At 40.0% G+C, this 18,902-nt stretch overlaps 1 protein-coding gene and 1 long non-coding RNA gene across 10 annotated transcripts in view; one reads left to right on the forward strand and one right to left on the reverse strand.

Moving 5' to 3' along the window:
- The window catches only part of LOC118630631, a 33,654-nt gene extending 33,460 nt beyond the window's left edge, over nucleotides 1-194 (reverse strand). Inside the window, exon 1 of the long non-coding RNA XR_004959666.1 lies at nucleotides 94-194. This is a non-coding gene — a long non-coding RNA (uncharacterized LOC118630631). The remainder of the gene's footprint in view (nucleotides 1-93) is intronic.
- The window catches only part of HERC3 (HECT and RLD domain containing E3 ubiquitin protein ligase 3), a 117,675-nt gene that overhangs the window by 43,840 nt on the left and 54,933 nt on the right, over nucleotides 1-18,902 (forward strand). For 7 of the 9 annotated variants that reach the window (XM_036262428.1, XM_036262417.1, XM_036262437.1 and 4 more), the window contains 7 exons: nucleotides 6,592-6,751; nucleotides 11,567-11,643; nucleotides 12,534-12,755; nucleotides 13,710-13,801; nucleotides 14,687-14,817; nucleotides 15,395-15,555; nucleotides 17,867-17,943. In XM_036262428.1, the coding sequence (XP_036118321.1) occupies nucleotides 6,592-6,751; nucleotides 11,567-11,643; nucleotides 12,534-12,755; nucleotides 13,710-13,801; nucleotides 14,687-14,817; nucleotides 15,395-15,555; nucleotides 17,867-17,943 (920 nt within the window). Of the gene's footprint in view, nucleotides 1-6,591; nucleotides 6,752-11,566; nucleotides 11,644-11,813; nucleotides 11,970-12,533; nucleotides 12,756-13,709; nucleotides 13,802-14,686; nucleotides 14,818-15,394; nucleotides 15,556-17,866; nucleotides 17,944-18,902 lie in introns of those variants that run through there. The other 2 variants (XM_036262457.1, XM_036262441.1) reach the window with 2 other exon arrangements.

Raw genomic sequence — 18,902 nt, forward strand, 5'->3', positions numbered from 1 at the left:
TCTGGGCTGCTCTCCCTTCCCCCGTGGAACTGGGCTCTGCAGGCTCTCAGGCCTGTCAGGGTGGTTTAGACAGATATGCATTGAGGACGGTACCTGTAGCTTGTAGGGGGGGCAGGCGGTTGCTTCCTCTCCTTCCAGTGCCTCAGCTCTGCCAGGGTTGCACCCCTTGGTCACGAACTCAAGCAGGGGAGGATACAGTTTGAAAAAGGGAGAGAAAAAAAACTAGCCCTGTTTGGCTATCTAATCTTTTAGCAGGGCCTGCTGTCACTGGGTGGGGCTTCTGCCCAGCCTTCTACCAGGCCAGCTGTCTGAATCCCCAGCCCCGCCAGGGTGCTGATTTCCAGCCCAGAGCTGTTTCACAGGTGGGGGAAGGGACGCCTCCTCTTTGCTTGAGGTGGGGAGAATGGAGCCTCTTTACCTGGGAACTCTCTAAACAGGTCTGGAGTTCTGCTTAGTGGCCCCTCCTGCCAACCACAGTCCTAGGCTGGTGTAACCAAGCATTTCACTGTTAGCCTGGGAGAGGGCTGTCTGAATCCCCCTGGTGGGCCGAACAACCCCTGATTTCCACCGTCCTATGCTACATGGGTTGCCCTTCCCTTCTCTGTTGCTCTTGTTTGGGGATCTCTGTGTGGGGCTGAGCCCCCCACTCCCAGGGGCAGGAGCTGCGCTGGCCCACCTCCCGTCTGGCTCCCCAGCGCAGCTGCACAGCTGTGCGAGTTGGCTCACCCACTCCCTGTCTTCTCCTGTCCCCTCTCCGCGCTCCTGGCTCTCAGTATTTCCAACCAGCTATTTTCAGGTGGTTTTTCAAATTGAATGTTTAGCCACAAGTTCAGTCCAATGCTAGGAGCAAGTGGATGGAACCTCCTTAGGCGGCAGCCATCTTTCCTCCTCCTATCTTTTTTGTTTTTTGTTTTTGCTAAGTAGAACAAAGAGTTTGTGGACTTTCCCTGATTTAAAAAAAAAAAACATAGCAGGAAAAAAATTTTAAAAATCCTGGCTCTGGGTTTCTAGTTCAGGGCAGAATAGAGTTAAGCACATTCTTTCCTACTCAATGCAATGATAAAACCTGGCCAGAATGCTTGCAGCAGCTATTTGAGGATGGTGGAAAGTAAATAATGGGAGGTGGAAAGTAAATAATGGCAGGTAGATTGGGAAAGAAGACCAGAATTCAAAGTACTTTTGAAATGGCATTGAGTTTACCGTTTCCCCGCTTTGGTCCTCTTGCTATTAGGCCCCAGATGCAGGCATAGCTGTGGATATACAGTATGTAGACTGGAAAGCTTCAATATTGGGGGGATCTCAGAGAAGGAAGAGCTCAGGAAAGCAACTTCATATAGTTGTGTCTGTGTGGATCTGGTCCTACTTAGCATATGGATGACTTTGAGAACTGAACTAATAAATAGACCAACACCCAGGTTCCAAACTGGGCACCATATGGTACATGAAGGGCACACTACCAAACAACACTGAAAAAGCTTTGAAAACTAAAGCAAGATTGTTAGCATTCACTAGAAGATTTCAGTATGACCCAGGGTCTTATAATATTCAAAAATTTTTATGGTACAATCTAAAATTACTCAGCATATACAAATTGAGGGAAGTGCCAGTGATGGAATGACATAGATACTTTATAAATGTCTTTTTTTTTTTTTTTTTTTAGAGAGAGAGAGAGGAAGGGATAGAGAGATAAAAGCATCAATGTGAAAGAAACATTGGTCGGCTGCCTCCTGCCTGCCCCCAACGGGGAATGAGCCCTCAACCTGGGCATGTGCCTTGATCGGGAATCGAACCAGGACCTCTGAGTCCATGGGACAATGTTCAGTCCACTGAGCCACACCGGTTGGGCTGGAATGACATAGATATTGAGCTTATCTGACATAGACTTTAAAGCAGCAATGATACAAATGTTCCAACAAGTTGCCTCAAAATCTTGTGAAACAAATGGAACAATGAAATTCTCAGCAAAGAAATGTATGATGTAAAAAAGAACCAGTACAATAACCAAAAAAGAAAATCTCACTGGATGGCTTCAATAATGGAATGAAGATGACAGAGGAAAGAAATCAGTAAAGTTGAAGATAAAGCAATAGAAATGATATAGTCTAAATAACAGAGATAAAAGAGAGAAAAAAATTAAACCGGATTTCAGGAATCTGTGGGACACGAACAAAGGTCTGACGTTCATGTCATTGGAGTTCCAGCAGAAGAGGAGAAAGAATGTGGATGTGGTGCTGGCCCTGGCCGGTTTGGCTCAGCAGTTAGAGAGTTGACCTGCGGACCAGAGAGTCCTGGGTTTGGTTCCTGCTAAGGGCATGTACCTCGGTTGCAGTTTGTCCCCAGCCCCGGTTGGGGTCGTGTGTGTGGTGACCACTCGATGTGTGTCTCTCTCATCAATGTTTCTCTCTCTCTCTTCCTCCCTCTCTCTCTCCTGCTTTATCTGATGATAAATGCAAAAAAAAAGTCCTTGGGTGAGGATTAAAAAAAAAAAAAAAGATTGTGGTGCTGAAAAGAATAATGACTGAAAAAAATTTAAATTTGGTAGAAGATATAAGCTAACAGATTCAACAAGCCCAGTAAACCAAAGCGAGATAAGCTCAAAGAAATCCACCGCCTCACAGATCACAGCCAAACTTCTGAAAATTAAAGACAAATACTTGAAAGCAGCTAGAAAAAAACCCAAAAAACCAACATATTAACCTCTAGGGGGATGATTATTGAAATGACTATGAATTCCACCCCAGAAACTATAGAGGCCATAAGTGGTACAGCATTTTTAAATTACAGAAAGAAAGGAAGTCAACCCAGAATTTCATATCAAGTTAAAAATAGCCTTCATAAATGAATGTGAAACAAAAACATTCTCAGGTGAAGAAAAAGCCAGAAAATTCACAGCCAGCAAATTTATTCTAAACAATAGCTAAAGGAAGTTCTTTGGACAGCAGGAAAATGATATCAGAAGGACTTTATTGGAACATCAGGAATGAAGGAAGAGCAGTAGAAATATTAGATGTCTGGGTAAATATAATAGACTATTCTCTTCTTGCGTTCTTTTTCTTTCTTTCTTTTTTTTTTTTTATTCTCACCTGAGGATATTTTTTCCATTTTTTGTACAGATAGAGTGGGAGGGAGAGAGAGGAAGGGAGAGAGAGTGAGAAACATCGACGTGAAGGGACACATCGAGTGGCTGCCACCCGCACGACCAACCAGGGCCGGGGACTAACTGCAACCGAAGTACGTGCCCTTAGTGGGAACCGAACCCGGGTCTCTCCGGACCGCAGGTTTAAGATTACTATAACTAAAGGGGAAAGAGGTAAAGGGAACTAATGTGGTAAGGTTTCTACATTCTACTTGAAGTGGTAAAGTATTGATTCTAAGTAGACTCTGAAAATATAAATATTTAGATTGTAATCCCTAGAGTGATCACTTAAGTAACTATACAAAGAGATATAGTAAAACAACAACAACAATAAATTAAACTGAAATACTAGTAAATGTTTAAATATTGCAAAATAAGGCAGGAATGAGGAAAAAGAACAATGAAAACTGGAACAGAAAACAATAAAAAGGTGAGTAAAAAGTCCAGACATATAAATAAATAATAATTAAATATAGTCTAAATGAAACAATCAAAATACAGAGATGATCATATTAGATTTAAAAAATAACCAAGCCACATGCTGTGTATAAGAAAGTGTCTTAAAAAATAATAATACAGGAAGGTTAAACTACCCACCCCTGGGTATTTACTCCAGAGAAATTAAGACTTATTCTCACACAATAGCATATATATGAGTGTTTATTGAATCTCTATTTACAATTGCTAAAAAACTGGAAACAATGCTTTGTGTATTTTCCTAATACAATGGAATACTACTTAACTGACAAAAAGGAATAATCTATTGATACATGCAGCAAATGGGATGAATATCAGAAGTATTATATTGAGTGAGAGAATCCAGTCTTAAAAAATTAGGTACTATATGATTCCATTTATGTAACAGTATTGAAAATACCAAACTATACTGCAAGAGAACAGATCAGTGGTCATCAGGAGTTAGGGATGAGGACAGAATGTGACTAAGGGATAGCACAGGTACTGTTTTAGGGAGATGGTAGTGTTCTGTGTCTGATGGTGGCAATGCTTACTTGTACTTAAATTAATTGAATTATACACTAAATAATTAACTGTATGATAAATAAAAAAATGTTTTTCAAAAGCTGACTCTGGTTTGAGTTCCTTGGCTTAGGAACAAAGTCGGATTCCTCTTACAGAGATAACTTGTGTGTGTGTGTGTGTGTGTGTGGTCACTTTAAAGTGTGAGTAGAGACCCCATCAAGCATACCCCAGGCCCCCCAAAATGTTTAGACAAAAATAATTAAGAAAGTAGTGTAAATATAGCTTCAGAACAGGACCTTTCAGTTATAGAAGCAAAGAAAATGAGGGAGAGAGAGCCTGGTCAGATTGTGGGAGGCCAGGGGACTCTAGTAGGACAGCTGGGCACTTGGAAATTCTCTTGGGATCTGCAAGGGAACTTGGATCATAATCCATTTTGAGTGGTTTGCTGAGATAGTTTATTTTCATCACCTCAAAGCGGCACCCCTCAGACTGGGTTGACAGTGCTTTGGAGAAAAACTGCCAGGGTAGAGCAGAGTGTAGCAGAGGGAGGCAAGATATGAACTAGAGCGAGTAGGCAACAGAAACCTTGTTGGGTGAATGTGAAGACTTAGGCTCTGTCTTTTGTTTTCTACTATTAAATAAAAGTGTAATTTTTAGAGTAGAGAAGTTGGAGAAACTCAAAAAGGAGACATCTACGTGATGAAAATGTAATCCCTTTTGTCATGTCAACTGCTGACATTCGATTTATTATTTATTTTTTTATAAACATTTTTTTGGTTTGTTTTTTATCCTCACCCGAGGATATTTTTGCATTTATCTTCAGATAGAGCGGGAGGGAGAGAGGGAGGAAGAAACATCAATGTGAGAGACACATCGAGTGGTTGCCACCCACATGACCCCAACTGGGGCTGGGGACGAACCACAACCAAGGTACGTGCCCTTAGCAGAAACCGAGCCCGGGTCTCTCTGGTCCACGGGCCGACGTTCTAACCGCTGAGCCAAACCGGCCAGGGCAACATTCAATTTATTTTGTTATAGTTTTATTAAAAATTGAGTACCAAGTATGGAATTTGGCCAAAGGTTCGCAACTATGAGTGATGGAGCTAGGACTGGACCCAGGTCTCTCTGACTTCAAAGCCCATTATACCCACTAGGTTATATCATCCTCCCTCCTGAAAATGAACTAAGCAGATTTTAAATTGATCAAAGTAACTATGAATAGTCTAGTTATGGAGAATGAAAAATTGACTCTTTTCCCCTATTGACTATTCAGATGAGAATATATACCCAATAGTTTGCAATTAACAATATGAGCAGTTGGGGGGAAAGTATATAGGATATACAAAATCAATGATCAATATCCTCTTTTACTCCTTGCTTTTTTGTTCTATTTCTTAGAAAATTTTTTTCTTTTATTGATGTTAGAGAGAGAGAGGAAGTGAGAGAGAGAGAGAGAAACCCTGATGAGAGAGAACATTGATTGGCCGCCTCCTGCATGCCCCCGACGGGATCAGGCCCACAACCTCGGCATGTGCCCTGAATGGGAATTGAACGGGCAGCCTCTTGGTGCATGGGTTGACCAATCCTCAACCACTGAGCTACAGCAGCCGGGCCTCAGAAAATTTTTTTTGGTTTTAATTTTCTATTCTGTCTTTGAAGGGTTTTCCTTTAAATTTATGCCGCCGTATTTTCATTTTTCAAGATAATTTTGTTTGTTTGCTATTTGAATCTTTGAATGTTCCCTACCTTCTATTTCTCTAATGACCAAAAAAAAAATTTTTTTTTCTGCTTCCTACATGATCTTTTTCTTCAGAGTTCATTTTCTTTTTCTGTTTGGTTTGTTCTTACCTTTTACCTTAAGCTTTCCCTCAAATATAGGATGATCCTTGGCCAGATTTTTATATTTAACAATGAGGTACTAAAACCTGAGTGAAACTACATGTGGGCAAGTCTTATTAACTAGTAGGAAGCTGGACATTTTGTTGGGGTACCCACAAATATTAGTATCTGTGGGTCTTTTGGGCCAACTTTCTCAGAGAAACCCTCTTATCTCTTGGCTAGATATATATGTGACTGGGTACCGGAACTGAAGGGAGAAAGGTGTTTTTCTGGATTGGGGAAGGGAGCATTCTAGGAGGGTTGAACCAGAGAGGCCCAAATGTGAAAATGAGGCATATTGCTAAAAGTGGGGGGATTGAGTGAAATTCCGCCTGGGGGCAATGAGGAACCCCCCCCCCCCCGAATGCTCCCTCTCCTGTCCAGGCGCATGAGTGACCATCTGAGATGTGTGTGCTGCCCAGAATAGCTGGGATCTAAATTGACAGCTTTTAAAAGCATATAAAATGTATTATCTCTAATATAAATTTACAGATTTAGTGGTTCTCTTTGGAAAACAAAACTACCTAGGAAGATAATTCTGCGCAGTTCCTGCTTCTGGGCTATACATTTTCCTCCTTTGGTTTGATCTCTTTCAGAACAAATTGGAGCATTGGCAGATCAGCACATTGTCCATGTGGCATGTGGCGAGTCCCACAGCCTGGCCCTCAGTGACCGGGGCCAGCTGTTTTCTTGGGGTGCAGGGAGTGATGGTCAACTGGGACTCATGACTACTGAGGATTCAGTGACAGTGCCCAGGTAAGAATGTCACAGAAAGGAATCTGAGTTTTCAAATGTCAGTTGTTGTAAATATTATTTCCTGCTGTTGCTTTGTTAGACATCTTGGTTTGGTTTCTGTTTTCATTTAATTGCATCTCCTATGTGCCACTGCTATGCCTTATACTGTTTATAGTACTTGTCACAAAAATTGTAGTTATTTATACAAGTGTGTATCTCGTTAAAAAATGTGAGTAGTTTCAGGAATGTACTTTATTTATTCTAGTAGCCTAATTGCTAGCAGAGTGCTTGGAACTTGATATATTTTTTAATTTTAAAAAAGCATCTTCTGCCCTGGCCGGTTTGGCTCAGCGGTTAGAGCGTCGGCCTGCGGTCCTAAGAGACCCGGGTTCGGTTCCCGCTAAGGGCGTGTACCTCGGTTGCAGTTTGTCCCCGGCCCTGGTCGGTTGTGCGGGTGGCAGCCACTCGATGTGTTCCTTTCACATCGATGTTTCTCTCTCTCTCTCTCCCTTCCTCTCTCTCCCTCCCACTCTACCTGAGCAAAAAATGGAAAAATGTCCTCGGGTGAGGATAAAAAATAAATAAATAAATAAATAAAAATAAAAAAGCATCTTCTCACATGCTGGACTTAATAACCTTTAACTCAAAATTGCAAGCCTAAATCAATTACTCAATTAAGCCCTTTAAACTAGAGTCACAAGGCTGACCTGTTACTCTAATAGTAGACCAAATTACCATAAGCATTAAGAACAGCTAAAATACTAAATATGCATAAGCTGTTTCACACAAATACTAATACAGTGGTTTTGAGTCTCTTAAATAGTGACGTCTAAATCTTAGATGATTTAGCTAAATATCTAACAGATACTTCACCACTTAAAAATGTCCAAAATATTGAAGTTACTTTCAAGTGGACTTTTTGGGGGTGGCATGCCAATTTGTTGAGTTTCTTAATGATCAAAGAAGCCACCAGTTTATTTCCACTGTTCCTTTGTACTACAAATATACACATACCTCCACTGTAGTACTTGTTACATTCTTAGTAATTATTTATTTAATGACCATTTTTAGTCCAAAGCTGGAAGCTCTTGGTGGCAGAAGACCTGGAGTATTCACTTTAGCATCACCCTTACTTGTGCCCAGCACAAGTCTGTTTACTAAATGGCCTCTCCTCGGACCCTGCCAAAGTATTGTCCCCTTTAAAGGACGATATGTTCTTCTTCCTCTTTCTTTTTGCCCTTCTTAGATTTTTGTCTTTTTAATCAAAAGCTGTTTTAAGGAAAAGAGGACATGGAGGTAAGAGTGATTTGATTCACTTCCTGATTTAGAACAGGTAAAGTCTTGGATTCATTACTTCCAGTAATTAATTTAATTTTTGGGGAAGAGGGAGAAGTGATAATAAGAAAAAAGGGGGGGCTATATTTTAATGAAATTGGGGAAAAGATTTATAACATTAATGACAAAAGTATTTCATATATATACGTGCATATATGTATATGTGTGTGTATATATTATATATATACATATGTATATGTATGTATATGTATATGTGTGTATATATATATTTTTTAATCCTCACCCAAGGATATTTTTTTGTTTATCTTCAGATAGAGTGGGAGGGAGGGAGAGAGGGAGGGAGAGAGAGAGAGGGAGAACCATCCATGTGAGAGGGACACATTGACTGGTTGCCTCCCACATGACCCTGACCAGGGCTGGGGATGAACCGCAGCCTAGGTATGTGCCCTTGGCTGGATTCTAACCTGGGACTCCTTGGTCCTTGGGCCCATGCTCTAACCGCTGAGCCAAACTGACCAGTGCAAAAGTATTTCTTTTCTTTTTTTTTTGTGGTAAGTGCCCCTAGAGGGAACCAAACCCAGGACTCTCTGGTCCTCAGGCCAACGCTCCAACTGCTGAGCCAAACCGGCCAGGGCGAGTATTTCATTTTTTGATGCTAAAGAATCAAAGGCTTTTAGTGGCATTTCATTTTTAAAAATGAAGTAATCTGGGTTATAGTAGCAATTTAATTTTCATTAGCTGTGTCTAAATTATGGATGACTTTTGAGACTTTGGTTTGTGCATAATTTTATATTATAACTTAATTAAAATAAATTCATTAATCAATATCTTAGTATTGTGGAAAGTAATATAGCTTTGAAGTTGAATAGTCTCAGATACTAATACTCGCTGTATTACTTATTAGGGGCGTGACCTTGGCAAATAAACTTAGTCGAGCTTCAATTTCCTGACCTAAAAATTGATTTATATATTGTATACCTTTACAAAGTTATTGGTAGGACAGATGAGTAGATAAAACAGTATATGTTTGATATATATATCTCCTCTTCTCTCCAGCTCAAGGATATAATTCTCTATTTTTTATTTATTTTTTGTAATTCAAAGATATTTTTTCCATTTATTTTTTTTAGAAAGAATAGAAGGGAGGGAGGGAAGGAGAGATAGGTAGAGAGAGAGAGAAACAGAGAAACATTAATGTGAGAGAAACATTGCTTTGTTGCTCCCTGAACTCTGCCCAGCTGGGGACAGGGATGGAACCTACAGCCCAGGTCCGTACCCTTGACCAGGAATCAAACCTGAGACTCTTCGGTTTGTGGGCAGACACTCTTACTACTGAGTCACACTGGCCAGGGCTCCCTATTATTTATTTCTGTCTTTCTGACCTGCTTTCCTTATATAACTGATTGTGAAGGTTGTGACAAGGGTAATGGTGATCCATAAAGGAAGAACTGTGGGGAATTTGAGTGGAAACTGGTCAGGAAAAATGGCTGTTGCTGCATAAAATTTCTGAAATATAGGCAGTAATACATTTTCTAATTTAAAAATACCGTGGGGTTATAACAACTATTGATAACATGCAACAACTTAGATGAATGTCCAGGGAATTATTCTAAGTGGAAGAAAAACCAATCCTATAAAGTTACCTACTGTATAGTTCCATTTATATAATATTCTTGAAATGACAAAATTTTAGAAATGGGGCATAGATTAGTGGTTGCCAGGACCTAGGAATGGGGGAGGGAAGGAGTAGTTGTAAAAGTACAACACCAGGAATCTTTGTGGTGTTGGGACTGTTCAGTGTCTTGACTGTGGTGGTGGATACATGAACGTATACAGGCGATAAAATTAATACACACTGAAAAATAAGTTCAGGTAAAATTGGGGAAATATGAGTAAGATTGGTATATTGTATTAATGTCAGTGTCCTGGTTACAATATACTACAGTTTTGCAAAATGTCACCATTGGGAAAACTAGACAAGTATATAAGGGATCTCTCTATTATTACTTACAACTGAATGTGAATCTATAGTTATCTCAATAAAATATAGTTGGGTGCTATTTGGTAATAAATGCATATGTGAACTCTATTTTAACTTTTTAAAAAAACATGTTTCTATTGATTTTTTAGAAAGAGAGGAAGGGAGAGAGAGAAACATTGATCAGCTGCCTCCTGCATGCCCCTTACTGGGGATTGAGCCTGAAACCCTGTGACCAGGAATCGAATCAGGACCTCTTCTTAGTCCATGGGGCGAGGCTCAGTCCACTGAGCCATACCAGCTAGGCTTCACTTTTTTATGTCTGAGAAAATAAAACATTAACAAAAGCAACAGCTACCAAACTAATCCCTGACCCTTTCTTTTTCCTAAAATACCCCACTCCTAAGGGCATGTCCATCTGACTCCTTTGTTTCTGTGGCATACACTTAATGGAGAGGAATATGGCAATGTGTGAACTATTAAAAAAGAGAGCAGGAGATATTCCCAGGCTGTCCAACACTGCTGGGCAGTGCAAGGACCTTACATGGATTTTTTTCATTAATTCTCACCACACCCTTGTGCAATAGGTACTGTTCTTATCTGTCTTTCACATGAGCAAGCAGAAGAATGCAATTTAAAAAGTAATCATATGAAATCAGGATTTTGGAGGCATTATCTTTATTATTATCATTTTTACTTGTGGTAAAATACACATAACGTAAAAGTTACCATCTTAACCATTTTTAAGTGTTAAGTATATTCACATTAAACAATGTGACCAAGCTCCAGAACTTTATCTTGCAAAAAGTAAATTCTATACCCATTAAACAACAAATTCCCATTTCTCCTCCCCTGAGTCCCTGGAAACCACCATTTTACTTTGTTTCTGTGAATTTGACTATACTAGATACCTTATAAGTGGAATCATATTATATAGTATTTCTTTTTATGATTGGCTTATTCCACTTAGCATAATGTCCTCAAGTTTCATCTATGTCATAGCATGTGTCAGAATTTTCTTTCTCTTTAAGGCTGATTAATATTCCATCTATATGCCATATTTTGTTTATTCATTCATCTGATGATGGACACTTGAGTTGCTTCTACCTTTTGACCATTGTGAATAATGCTACTATGAACGCGGGTGTACAAATATCTCTTTCGGGGACGCTGCTTTCAGTTCTTTTGGATATGTACTCAGAAGTGGAATTGCTGGATCTTGGCATTGCCCTCATTTTGAAAGCCATTTAGGCCAGCCATATTCTATGGGAACTCGCTTCTGTAGCTTTACTCCACTTGTACCTGAATTGGAGATGACAGGTGGGAATTAACAGAGGGTAATGGTAATGGGGTTAAGTGCAGAAGTTTAGTGTTTTTTTTTTCAGTAGTACCTAACAGATAGGAGGTTAGTGAAAGACCTAATAGGATTATATCATGTAACATTATATGTCTGATTTTTAAAAGTCTTTTAGGAAAGATGATGTTATTTATTATAACTGTTTTATTCCTTTGGGAATATTGTTTGTGAATGTTCTTCTTAAGAATAGTCTTTTCTGTTTTAGGTTAATACAAAAGCTGAACCAGCAGACAATATTACAAGTTTCCTGTGGCAACTGGCATTGCTTGGCTCTTGCAGCTGGTAATGTAACATTGAAATATATGCTAATATTATGTTAATTTTACAGCTAATTCTTTTTGCATTTTTGTGTAATGTTATCTACTGGAAACCTTTAATTAACTGGCTAGGGTCTATGCATTCCTGCTGGACAGTGGCAGTTCTCAGGTACCCTTACTTTTTTCAGGGTGTGAATGATGAAGACGGTGGTCATCACAGCTGCTCCAGTTCTCTTGCAGGGAAGATGAACAGCAGGCAGGACTGTACCCAAGTGTCCTTGAGCATACAGAAGATTGGTTTTTCTTAGCTACAGCTCACTGTCTATCTCCATTCCACCAGCAGGCACCCCAGTAAATGAAAAAGGAGTTAGAGAAACCTAAGCCAGCAAATAATACTGATTTCTATGTTAGAATAAATCTGAAGGAAATCTACACTAACATGACCTGTTCCATACTCTGTGGTATAACCAGTTCATAGCTGGACCTCTTGAAGTTCTGGGTCTCTTGGTTTTGGGGAGGTCAGAAATAGTTCAGCTTGCTTAGTGGATCTGAGCCTGGTAATTAGCTATTTAAAACGGAATCAACTTAAACAGTTGATTTCTTATTTGCATAAATGTTAACAGCTTTTGAAGAGTGGCAAGACTCTTGAAAGTCAGATTTGGTTATCTATTTTGAAGATGGGGCCAACTGGTTTATCTCTCTTTTGTTATGACAAGTGGGAGTGTTGGTTATGACACTCTTACAGTATGAAGTGTCTCTGCTCTCTTGCTCGTTGGCAGGTTTGGTATATGTGTGGAGTCAAATAACAAATGACCCTACTGGGCAACTGTATTGTTCTAACAAGATTGTTTTTTTTTTTTTTGGATGTAACTTGTATCATTTCTGGTAATACCAGTTATCCTGTTCTTATTTCAGATGGTCAGTTCTTCACCTGGGGAAAGAACAGTCATGGGCAGCTGGGCCTGGGGAAGGAGTTTCCCTCCCAAGCCAGCCCGCAGAGGGTGAGGTCCCTGGAGGGGATCCCACTGGCTCAGGTGGCTGCAGGAGGGGCCCACAGCTTTGCCCTGTCTCTCTCAGGAGCCGTTTTTGGCTGGGGGATGAATAATGCAGGGCAGCTAGGCCTCAGTGATGAAGAAGGTAGGTAAAGTCTTCATATGCACCTCTTTGATTCAAAAACACATTCATTTATTTAACACATGCTTCTTGAGGATCTACTGTGTGCTGGACCCATGTTAGGTACTAAGGGTGCAGCAGTGAACAAAACAGATGCAGTTTGGCTTAGTGAAGATTGCATGGAGTGGCTGGGCACAAACAAGTAAAATATAGCATGTCAGAGGGTTTGAGAGGCAAGTTTCCTGTTTTACATATGGCGGTCAGGGAGGGCATCTCTGATAAGGGGATGTTTGAGCAGAGCCCTGTAGCAAGTCAGGTAAGAAATGAACATGCATATCTGGGCAAAGAATGTTCCAGTTAAAGGGAACTGGATGAGCAAAGGCTGTGATGCGGGGAAATACAGGGTGTGCTTAAGAGTGTAGTGAGCGGAGGGAATAGTGGCAGAGCTGGAGGTCAGACGGGCAGTGTAGGTCAATCATGTAGGGCCCAGTAGGGCAGGGTCAGGATTTTGGCTTCTTCTCTCATTGAGGGTTTTGAGGAGAGGAGTGATTTCTCTTGACTCTGGCTATAGTGGGTCCAGGGAGAAGCTGGAAGACCAGTTTGGAGGTAGCGGGAATAAAGTCAGATTTGCTATTTATTTTGAAGATGGGGCCAATTGATTTTGTTCACTGTTGAATGTATAGTTTAAATAAAGACTGGAAGGATAAAGTTACCATTTATGAAAAGAGGAAAACTGTGTGTGGCAGGGAACGGGTGAGAGGTGGGCAGGCAGAGTTGGGGAGTGTGCGGGAACCATGAGTTGGGTTTTAGATAGATTAAAAATGAGATGTCTGTTGGACATCCAAATGGAGATGCAGGCAGGAAGATGAATAGGTGAGTTAGCCATCAAGGGGGACCCAAAATTCATGCTAAGATAGGTATGTATATGTCATCTCAAGGGCAAATGGTAGTGACATTCTGATATTTATCTTATTCTAGATCGAGAGTCTCCTTGCCATGTGAAACTCTTACGAATGCAGAAGGTTGTCTATATTAGTTGTGGAGAAGAGCACACAGCAGTCCTCACAAAAGTAAGGGACTCCGGGATATTCTGGTTTGTTCTGTGATGCTTTGGTGCTGAATATGACATGGATGAGTATCACTGATTAATTATTTTTTATAGTGTTTTTTAGAGAGAGTAGTGATGGTGTTTAAAATTAGTTCAATGTAAATAACCTTAAAATACAGTATATGTAGCAGCATTTCATGTTCCTTTAAAATAAGCCATTTAAATACAGATTGGGGCAAAAGTAGGTTTCTAGTTGTGAGTACCCAACACATAGAGTTTATTCTTGTATTATTATTTATTAATTATTATATTATTTGCCATGCAAACAACTGTAAACCTACTCTTGCCCCACTCTGTATATGGGAAAGAGCAATGTAATTAATATTATAAAATTATTAACCTACTTCTTTTGCTTCTAAAACAGTCACATCTCAAGAGAGTGAAAATTATATTTATGTTGAACAAATTCACTTTAATAAAATACCTTAGCATTTTTTTCAAGTATAGCTGTTAAAAATATATCTTCTTTACCACGAAGTTTATAGAGCATTTCATTTTTTATATATGAATGATCATGCATTTATCCTATCTCACATATTTCTTTTTGTTTGTTTTGCTTGCTAACACATCATTATACTTTTAAACAAATTTCAAAATTTATAGTTAGCACACGTTCCCTTGAGCAGTGCTGTCTTTATTCCATAAAGATTTAACTTAAGTTCCTTTTCTATTGTTTTTTTATTTTATTTAATAAATGTTCCAAAGAAGTGATCTTGGCCAAATATCAAGTGAGCTCAGTGTTTTTGTGCAGATCGTTGTGATATGAATTTTGCATGCAGAAGGTTTTAGAGGAGTGCACGCAGACTCAGTGATGCAGTGCAGTCACGTGACGCTTGTTCCTTGTTAGAGTGGAGGTGTGTTTACCTTTGGTGCTGGTTCCTGCGGGCAACTTGGACATGATTCCATGAACGATGAAGTTAATCCAAGAAGAGTTCTAGAGCTGATGGGCAGTGAAGTAACTCAGATTGCTTGTGGCAGGTGAGTGCTTGCTCCTAAGAGCTTCCTAGTATTTATTAAGACCCAGAAATGGATCTTGTCTCATAGTGATGGAGAATGTGGTTAGACCTTACCACCATTAAGAAATCTTAGCTGTATGCACATCCAAGGTGAAAGTTTGGAGAGAGTTGGATCTGAGCAGAGTGTGGCATGGAAGGGCTTTTAGATAAGTGGAGCAACATGGGGACAGTCAGCTACTTTGGGGATAAAGAGTAGCAGGATGTGGGGAGAACACGAAGAAAGGAAAATGAGAAGGCCTCAGAGAACTTCTAGGAAATTTTGCCTGGTCCACCCTGCTTCTTCCCTCTCATCCTAAAGGCCAAATGCAGCAGGCCATCCAGCTCTATACAAGTCTTGCCGTCCTCCCCATAACCGAGAGCATCAGAGAAGGATAGTAATGTGGAGAGCCAGCCACTGCAAAAATAGTCACATAGAAACATGGGGGAGGCTTTCTAGGGGCACACCTGGGAATTACTGTGCTCACATGTGGACACTAACAGCCGGAGTCTGAGTGTGTATCTGTATTCAGTAACTATTTTTAATTTAATTGTATTTCCAGACAACACACCCTCGCCTTCGTGCCTTCTTCTGGCCTCATCTATGCATTTGGTTGTGGAGCAAGAGGTCAATTAGGCACTGGACACACTTGTAACGTCAAGTGCCCATCTCCTGTGAAAGGCTACTGGGCTGCCCACAGTGGCCAGCTTTCAGCCAGAGCTGGTAAGAGTGATTTGCATTAGAATTTAATGATATTTTCAATGATAAAAACAATTGTTTAGAGAACATGTTTCTGTTTTTTCCTTGAGGTCTTTTAAGGAAATGAATATGAGGGATTTTCCTTTATTATCCATCAAAAACATTTGAGTACTAATTATGCACAAGGCTCTACATTTGAGATCCTAAAGAATAAAGCAGAAAATGTTCTTTTGGCCCCCAAAACCTTGGTGGTATTGTAAAAAATTTAATTATTATTGTTGCTAATAATGAAAGTTCATATTTATTGAATGCTTAACCAAGTTCTGTTAGTATGCTAAAGCGCTCAGAATAACTTTAATAACTAGTGGTGGTTATCCTCATGCTGGAGACGAGGAGATTGAGTTTATTTTATTTTTTATCCTCACTCGAGGATATTTTTCCATTTTTTGTACAGATAGAGTGGGAGGGAGAGAGAGGAAGGGAGAGAGAGAGAGAAACATCAACGTGAAGGGACACATCGAGTGGCTGCCACCCACACGACCAACCAGGGCCAGGGACAAACTGCAACTGAAGTACGTGCCCTTAGTGGGAACCGAACCCGGGTCTCTCCGGACCGCAGGCCGACGCTCTAACCGCTGAGCCAAACTGGCCAGGGCAGAGTTTAAAGGAAGTTAATAACTTGCCCAATATCACAGAGATTCTGGGGCAGGATTTAAACCCAGGTCTGCCTTATTCTAAAACCTGTGCTCTTAGTGCTTGTACTGTATTACTTCCCTTTGCTATACTATTTTGGTGATAACCTGACAAACTTCTTTTTTTAAATTCTCACCCGAGAATATTTTTCTGTTTTTTTCAGATAGAGTGGGAGGGAGAGGGAGGAAGAGAGAGAGAGAGAGAGAGAGAGGGAAAGAGAGAGAGAAACATTGACATGAGAGGGACACATCTGCTGGTTGCCTCTCACACAACCCCAGTCAGGGCCGGGGACAAACTGCAACCAAGGTACGTGCCCTTGACCGGAATTGAACCTGTGACTCATTGATCCAAGGGCCGATCTCTAACTGCTAAGCCAAACTGGCCACGGCTACATAATTTCTTTTCATGCCATTTTTTTTTCTTTCCTTAAAAATTAGTTAAAGAGCACAGTGTCCATTTCATTGGAAATCAAAATAAGGCAGTCACTCAGTATAAATAAATCCAGAGGCTAAAATGGAGCTGGAGAGTTATTAAAAGAAACATAAGTTAATTAATTTTGAAGACTATAAAGCGACACACTTACTGGATTATAAGAAACTTAAGGACGGGGACTGAGTCTTTTCCTCTTTGTAAACCTGGCCTGTAGCACGGGGCCTGGCACAATCTTCTCACTCAGGAAATATTTATGGAATGAGTCCTCTCTGTCATTATGCTAGGAATTCATGTGCTTAAGAAATATACCAACTTTAAACACTGAAGTGTTTTATATGTAAATTTGAAACCCACATTTTTGAAGTTTAATTACAACCTAACTTGTGTGATCATAAATTTGTGCTATGATGTTTGCCAAAATGACTGTATAACATAAGGAGGTAAATTTCAACTTATGATGGTAAACTCTGTGGTTTTAGGAACCTTCATGGTAATGTGGGAGCACAGAGGAAGACATCAAGGAGTATTCCAGTTAGAGGGAATCTGAGCTGTGTCTTAAAGGATGATTTGGAGTTAGCCAGGTAGAGGACTGTGAGGGGGTGGGTGGTGAGTACCAGAATGGCACACTTCCAGGAGCACTGCTCCGATTACACTCCAGGAGGCACCGTTCATGGAAGCAGAACGTGCGCTGGCGGTAGTGGTAGGAAAAGGCACTGAGATATGAAATAAGCTGGTACTATATTAGAAATAAAAGCAGCATGGTGGTATTAAGAGTATCACCACAGGCACAGTGTGATGGGAAATAAAGCAGGAACTAGGACATGCAGGTCCTGACATGGCAAGCTTCATCCTGAAGGGGCTAAGGATCACCACATTCAGATGACGAATGATTTGTTAGGCATATGTCACTGTGTATAGTACTGACTGTTTTAAATTGCAGATCAGTGGCATGACACAGGTAGAATGAAAAGCAGAAACGAGGTCAGCATTAGCTGGTGTTTGAGGAGGAGACGGAGGGTTAGAGAGCAGGCCACTATTTGATGTATTGGACAGGCCTGGGCAGAGAGCCAGGAGACAAGGTATTTCTACTTCTCTGACATAATTAAAATGGATAGGAAACCATTGTGAAGGATATTGTAGACTATTAGAAAATGGATCAAGGGAAAATTTTAATTATTGAAAAATATGCTGTTGAAAATTTTTTTGACAGATCGCTTTAAATATCATATTGTTAAGCAGATCTTCTCTGGAGGAGACCAAACTTTTGTACTTTGCTCCAAATATGAGGTAAATTTTTCTTTTGACTATTATTTTGGGGTTTGAATGATGGTGAACCAATATTTATTTTAATAAATAACTATATAGAAAAATAAATAAATAATTACACAAGAGCAATGTTACTCTTTGTTTCTACCAATTTATCATATTAAAATAAGCCAACTAAACCTTCAAGAAGTTAGCTTCATTTTGCTTTCTTAAAGTGCCAATATTTTTTTTTTTTTTTTTTTTTGGTATTTTAATCATAGAGTCCTAAATTATAATTTAAAATGATTTATATCCATAGGAGTTCCAAAAGAGATTTAAGGAGACCTTAAAGTTCATACTTACTTTGGCATTATTTGACTTCCCATTTCTTTGCTTCCCTTTGAAGTAGTGAAAATACTAGGTTTTTGAGAACTCTGTGGGGTGTTTTTGGACATGATTGAATATATACTAAATATAGAAGAGATACCCCTATTCAGCTATCCTTTATAATCTGCTCATTGCACCACACTTAAATTTCCCCGCTATTGGCTCCCGCATCATTTTAGTGGGTAAGTCAGGAAGAAGGAGATTCCAGTATCTTTCTTGGCTGAAAGTAGGAGACTGTGTCCCAGGTATCTGTAATAGTGCTTTAATTCACTGCCCTCTTCCTGGATGAGGAAAACCAGTCTGCAGCGAGCACCACAGAATTGTTTTGTGCCCTCTACCCTCTCTTCTACGCTTGTGCTTTCTCTCCTCTCCTCTCTCTTGCCCACCCTGCTCTTATTCAACAAGCATTTGGGGAGGTCCAGACATATGTGGTGCATTGATCCTCATCCTGTCCTGGAGGAGCAGGGAAGGGGCCTTGGTGATGATAAAGGGTTTTGATTTGGAAATTTTCCCTGTCAGTCTGATATTTGGCCATCTTTAAATACAAAATGTTCTTACCTTCTAATCAGTATAATTCTGTGGTTTTGGTGGAAAAGGTTGGACAGCTAAAACTG

Source organism: Molossus molossus, unplaced genomic scaffold, assembly GCF_014108415.1.
Source record: "Molossus molossus isolate mMolMol1 unplaced genomic scaffold, mMolMol1.p scaffold_m16_p_1, whole genome shotgun sequence".
Lineage (NCBI taxonomy): Eukaryota > Metazoa > Chordata > Mammalia > Chiroptera > Molossidae > Molossus > Molossus molossus.